This window comes from Mya arenaria, chromosome 15 (genome assembly GCF_026914265.1).
Source record: "Mya arenaria isolate MELC-2E11 chromosome 15, ASM2691426v1".
Classification (NCBI taxonomy): Eukaryota; Metazoa; Mollusca; class Bivalvia; order Myida; family Myidae; genus Mya; species Mya arenaria.
In genome coordinates this window covers 30,980,118-30,987,293 of record NC_069136.1, presented here as the reverse complement: position 1 = coordinate 30,987,293, position 7,176 = coordinate 30,980,118, and the positions used below count along the sequence as shown (strand labels likewise).

General features: G+C 33.1%; 1 protein-coding gene across 3 annotated transcripts in view; it reads right to left on the bottom strand.

Annotated features, from left to right (window-relative positions):
- Nucleotides 1–730: 730 nt before the first annotated feature.
- The window catches only part of LOC128220595 (sodium/hydrogen exchanger 1-like), a 51,012-nt gene continuing 44,566 nt past the window's right edge, over nucleotides 731–7,176 (bottom strand). For all 3 annotated transcript variants that reach the window (XM_052929044.1, XM_052929046.1, XM_052929045.1), the window contains exon 22: nucleotides 731–6,649. In XM_052929044.1, the coding sequence (XP_052785004.1) occupies nucleotides 5,852–6,649 (798 nt within the window). In that variant the 3' untranslated portion in view covers nucleotides 731–5,851. The remainder of the gene's footprint in view (nucleotides 6,650–7,176) is intronic.

The window sequence follows — 7,176 nt, the reverse complement described above, 5'->3', positions numbered from 1 at the left end:
ATGGTCCCAGTTACACTGTCATGACATATATCATGGTCACAGTAACACTGTTATGACATATATCTAGTCGCAGTTACACTGTCATGACATATATCTAGTCGCAGTTACACTGTCATGACATATATCTAGTCGCAGTTACACTTTCATGACATATATCATGGTCGCAGTTACACTTTCATGACATATATCATGGTCCCAGTTACACTGTCATGACATATATCATGGTCACAGTAACACTGTTATGACATATCGAGGGCTCAACGCAACACTATTGTAACTTCAATTTTTACAGAATTTAGCTTTTTGGCATTTTTGAGTGTATTTTGTTAAGATGCATTAACTCATAAAATATTTTAGATGTATTCCTAAAATAAGTGTATCTTTAAAAATATTTGCTACCTAATTGTATCTCTGATGTGTTAAATTCCAAATTGCAACACTATTGTAACTCCAGTTACAATAGTGTTGCATAAAAATTATAAACACTTTGAAAAAATGTCACAGTGCAACACTATTGTAACTCTGTTATATATACTATATCACTATGATGTCATAATGTTTGATTACATCATCAGTTTCTTGGAAAAGAAGCTAAATATAGTAAGTAGATTACAACTTTACAACTTCAAGTATGGAAGAAATCAATAACAGTATGATGTTTATTTATAGAATTATACAGGGTTGACCATGGCTTTTGGTTGATAATTGCCCCAGTGGAAGAAATAATTATTTTCACTGGGGCAATTATCAACCAAAAGCCATGGTCAACCATTATTATCCTGTATAATACATATATGTTTTGTCATTTGTCAATGATTTCAAATGGATTTAAAGAACATGATTTTGTGGAACAATAAAAGATATGCATTATGATTAGCATACGTACAATAGTGACTTAAGTCTTAACGTTTTAAAAATGTAAAATAACAAAATGGTTTTGAATGGCATTAGCTGTGAAAAATAACGAGTGACTGGAAATCACATTAGCAAACCTTTTCGTACGTGTTTTCAGAATAAGCCTGCAATATTCTCATTCTTCAAATATTTCATGTTTTACATTGGCTGTTTTGGTTGTTCACTTCAATTATAAGGTGGGCACAGCCAGGGTCGTCAAGCCTAGGAGCAATTTCATAAGCATCTCGACTTAAATGACTCTAGCCATTCTGCTGGAATAATTAAAAATTCTCAGCGAGTAAAGTAAAAAAAAACGTTTCTACAAAACATTTCCTTGCCTCAGTGCTTTATGACCTTTAACGGATGTAAACATCTGGTACAGTTTCGGGTTGTACTCATTACTGAAACAAAATGTTTGCCTACAAAGTATACAGCGGCCATTCTTATTAACGTGAAATTGATGTCAGTCTTAAATTACGTTCTCGTTCTCATCGGGCAATTATGCAATAATCGTAATAATCTCACAGGTTGGGACGATAATCATTATTACGGGAACGAATTTCTATAGTGAAATGTTACTATTTAAAGTAACATGTGTATTATCCCAAGATAAAGGGTAAGAATCATATCACATCATCAGCTTTCACTAAAGTTTGTGTCAATATTGCAATAATGCGCTTTATACAGAAGTGTTTTACTTTTCATATAAACAATTTCTTATTGTAATAATATGTTATGAAATTATAAATTAAATAACAAGAAAAATATTATTATGTTATGTTCATTACAAGGTAAAAATAAACTGATTTCTTTTATTTTTTTAATAGTTGGCTGTACTGTATATGAAGATTAATATGTGTAACCATTCTAAACATTTTCTTTAATTATTTTTTTGTTATATTAATAGTTCAATTTTATTACAGATTTAACTTTAATTGTGTGGCCCTGACACCATAGAACCATAATCTATTTAAGTGAATACTATGACATTTTGGTACATGTAGTTCAGGTGTTATATAACATCCCAATGCAATACAACGGAAATTTAAAAAAAACCACTCACTTTTTTAATACTATGGTCCAAATAATGGTCCAAATAATTTTATAATTGACCTAATTAGGAAAAATATCATTTAGTGTCCTAAAATGTTAATACAAACAATGTCAACAAATCTGTTATAAGACCCTGATACAAGTCATTTAGTCCGGTCAATTTAATGTTTTTTCATAAAAGTTCTTAGAAATATGCCATATTTGCATTCCATCCGATTTGTTAAGGTTTTGTGGGATAATAGAAGTATTTGCTGAAAAAAATGCTACTTTTTCTGAAAAAAGGGTTTTATCCATAATAACAACATCCTATAAAATATTTAATACATTTTTTTGTATCTAGGAAACAGATAATATGTTGCAAGATTCTAAACACCAGAGACACGCTTCCCATAAAGGATGTGACCGGCAGTGTGTTGCAAACTCAGTAGCTGCCATATGGCAAGGCTACCAGTAGCCTCCTGCAAAGGGGGAGCAGCAAACTATGGACAATCACACATAATTATTTGCAAAAAGGTTATACACAAAATGAAAGAGATTCAATACATGCTGAAGTTGAGAGAGCATCAAAACATGACAGTGTGTATACAAGTGGGTAGTGGGCAGCAATTGTCCGAACTGCATCACATGAAAGGCCATATTTTGTGAAAGAAATGAGTACGACTGACATTTTAGACATTAAACAGGTTGCAAGCAATGTGAAAAACTTTTCAATAAATGAAGATAATGAAAAGGTCAAATACAATGAAATAAAGATGGTATCATATACCTCAGAGAGGCCAAATAGCTTCTTTTATCAAATAAGCTATATCATGGTCCTCAGAAGGAAGTGAACTTGATGCACAGAGATTATAAGTATCTTCCATGGCTGAGAGTGTAAGACGAGGTTTACTGAGTTCCCGCAAAACACCCTGCGCGAGGGTCGGGATGAACCTATAATCTTACACGAGCGGCTATGGTAGATACTTATAATCTCTGTGAATCAAATAAACTATTAAACCAAAACAGTACTATGCCACTAGTACAGTGTTCTTTAAAAATTAGAACATATGAAAATTATGAGATCAATTATAGAAGTATAAATCTATAAATTAATTTATTTATATCTAATTATTCATCGTCAGACCAACATCGCTATGCTTCATTGTGTATGAAATTTAACAGAAAAAGTACTGTAGTTGCCAACGATGCTAATATTATGATGTATTAGTTTAACATCAGATTATTAATTTGAATGCCTAATTGTGATTTCAGTGTATTCCCCGTTTGCCAAACATAGAGGATAATCGACCTTTATTCACATTAAACACGAAATCTATGTCTGACCCTCTATAATGTGGAGTTCAATAAGGAATTTATTTTTCATTTATTTATTAAAGTTTTCTAAAATTGATTGAAATACCGTAAGCTGTGAAAACTTTATATCAATTTTTGACAATTCAGTAAACATAACTTAATAAATTTTGTTTAAATGACCACGAATGGGATATTCTATTTATATAATAAATTGCATTTCTATGATTTACAGGGCATTTTATGATGGCAACATCATGTTATAAAATATTTTTAAAAAGTCAGATTGTTAAAGCTGCACTCTCACAGATTGAACGTTTTGACAACTTTCATTGAAAGCAAGTTATCTAACTTGATTAATTTAGGAGGATGGATGGTTGAGTACCATTGTATAAAGTCTCAATGCAATACCTCAAGCAGTTGCTGAGATATTAACCTATGTGTGCTTGCACGCAAAACCTTAACCAGAATTTCTAAGTTGAATAATAAAGGGCAATTATTTGCATTAAATGCAAACTAGAGTTATCATACCTGGTTAATTAAGTAAGTTGGATGGTTGAGTACCATTGTATCGAGTCTCAATGCAATACCTCAAGTAGTTGCTGAGATTTTAACCAATGTGTGCTTGCACGCAAAACCTTAACCAGATTTTCTAAGTCGAATAATAAAGGGCAAATATTTGCATTAAATGCAAACTAGAGGTATCTAACCTGGCCCCAATATCACGAAAATACTTAAGTCAAATCTCAAACTCAATCTCAACTCATTTAACCATATTATACAAAATTTATTGGAAACAAGAATATGTTTTCACATTTTTTTTAAAACGCATTCTTTCATTGAATATGTTGATCAAACCTTTGGTCTCGATTCCAATTGAAAACTTTTTTATTGCCAAAAAATGTACTTGAGTTCAATTCATTGCCTTTTATCAAATACTCAAGAGAAAATATGTTTACAAAAAGTATGAAAACATGCAAGATTTTGAATAATACGATGCTTCTATGTGGTAAAATGAGTTGAGATAGAGATTGAGATTTGACTTAAGTATTTGCGTGATATTGGGGCCGGGTTATTTAAGTACGTTGGGTGGTTGAGTACCATTGTATAAAGTCTCGATGCAATACCTCAAGTAGTTGCTGAGATATTAACCTATGTGTGCTTGCACGCAAAACCTTAACCAAGGGGTGACGCTGACCCCGACGCTTTGGTGAGTAGTATAGCTCTCCTTATTCTTTGAATAGTCGAGCTAAAAACTACAAAGAACTATGAGGAATTAAATGTGTTTTCAGCTATGTTTTAAATTAATATGTAAGCACAACTTAAAAAAAATAATATCATTGTGTTGCTCTGCAAATTGTAAATATAACTGGAAAACTGGTAAAAAAAGATAAATGCAACACTATTGCAACTTCAGTTACAATTGTGTTGCGTTGAAAAATTAAATGATATTTTCTCATTTTCAGAGGCAACACTATTGTAACTAATATTTATTCAAATATAATAAAAACACAACATTATACTTCAAATTTCTATTTGGATTATTAAATTGATTCTACTTTCAAAGACAAATATACTAAGAATCTTACAAAATATGTATAATACAAAAAATTGTGAAGTTTTTTCAACCTCCTGTAAAATTTGAAAAAATGAGTTACAATAGTGTTGCGTTGAGCCCTCGATATATCTAGTCGCAGTTACACTGTCATGACATATATCATGGTCACAGTTACATTGTCATGACATATATCTAGTCCCAGTTACACTGTCATGACATATATCTAGTCGCAGTTACACTTTCATGACATATATCATGGTCCCAGTTACACTGTCATGACATATATCTAGTCGCAGTTACACTGCCATGACATATATCATGGTCGCAGTTACACTGCCAAGACATATATCATGGTCCCAGTTACACTTTCATGACATATAACATGGTCCCAGTTACACTTTCATGACATATAACATGGTCCCAGTTACATTTTCATGACATATAACATGGTCCCAGTTACATTTTCATGACATATAACATGGTCCCAGTTAAACTTTCATGACATATAAAGTTTCTATTGTGTTAATCAGCCGTTATATACGAACTAGACCACCCAAAATAAATCTCTCATTGACATGTGCTTCATTATCACCTAAAACCAACGTCTGTGTGTCATTACAGTATGATGTGTAAACAAAAACAAAAATTCATTTGAAGTATCGATAATTTCTGATAAACGGTGTTCAGATTAATGTTGTTTAAATGTATATTTACTGCCAATTCATTTACCAGTTTAAGTTGTTTTTGCTTTACTTGAGTAATTGTTCAGTCTAAGCAGTAGGGAAAAGCAGTGCACAACATTCTAATGTAAGAGAAATCTATGAATTAAAGGACAAATGACTGCTTTAAAACATCTTATGATCCTTTAATAAAATGTTAAGCCTACAAGTTTATTGCTATTGGATGTAAACAGGTAGCATTTGGATTGAAACAGTTCATTCACTGTATAATAATTCACTTGTATAGTATCATAATACAAAGAAAGTTTGGACCTTGAAACTTGCATTTTTTTAAATTCACAATGTATGTTTGACTGACAAAACTTCATTTGAAGTTCTACACAGACATTTTTCTTGATGGCTCCTGCAGTGTTGTCTTACCCAACTCTTGCAGCTCAATGTCCCCTCGAATATCCGCATCCTTTAAAGCATCCTGTCGTAATAGTTCATGCCCACCATGATGACTATCAGCACGCTTGGTTAAGGATTTCTTTGGATCAGTCTTGTCACTGTCATTCTGTCTCGGGTCAGGATGATATTCTTTAGAAGGCACCTCTTTACTCACAGAGAATCCCTGTGACAGTGCCAGATTGTCTTCCAATACATTGTGTGCATTTTCCTTCTCCAAGTCAGCACTGTCAATCAAGTTTGCCTCAGCCAGAAGTTCCCCCATCCCTCCTTGTACATGCACACTCACATCCTGCCCCTTCACAGTCCCTTTACCCTGGCCTTTTTCACCTACAGTTCCCTGTTTCTCAACATCAGAGAAGTGAACGCGTTTCATATGACCCATTGTGTTGTTGCTAAGTAATGGATTATGTTCAGTATTGTCGTCTTCTTCAGCCTCAAACACCGTGTCATCAAGAGTAAATTCCGCTGACTTCGACTCCTCCAACTCACCCGGAGAGAAATCGACAGTGACGGCCCTCCCAGCACGAAGGTTTAACTTTACATCAGAAGTTCGTCTGGTAAAAAGTTCACCTTGATTCTCATTCCATGACAATGCACGATCTAGCTTAGGACGACACATGGTACTAAGACGTTGGTTTTTCTTGTATTTCTGTCGAAGCTGACCAACCAAATGGCGATGCTCATCCTTTACATAATTCTTGTCATGGAAGTGCCTTCCAGTTTGCTGAAATACAAGATGGTCATTAGCATTGCTTATTGAAATTATGAAGATTTAAAAATTTGTACCACTTTATGAAATTGAAGGATTCAGATTTATCTGTCTTCATCGATAAAGATTGGTCACAAGTAGAAGTTGCTGCAAATTCACAGTCTATTAGCGCATGACATTACAATGTAATTATTGTTCAGGAATTACATAACCTTTGTCAGATGTTCGTACTGGAATGAACACTTTGAATAAACATCACAATAATCATCACAATAATCTATGTTCAGCCTTTATGTATACAGCAAGATATATTCTTTTATCATACTTTGACACAGACATTATAATTGCTCTGTCATGTTAATATGACAAATGGAAACATTCTACAAGTTGTTACAGATAAAATAGAGGTGTACCATTATGTTATTAAAATGTGCACCTCTAACTAAGTAAAACTTCAAAATATCAACCTTCAATTTTTGTGACCTTGAAGTTTCAGACCTGGGTCTTGCATGTGAAAGACAACCTCTTTATGGTGACCACGA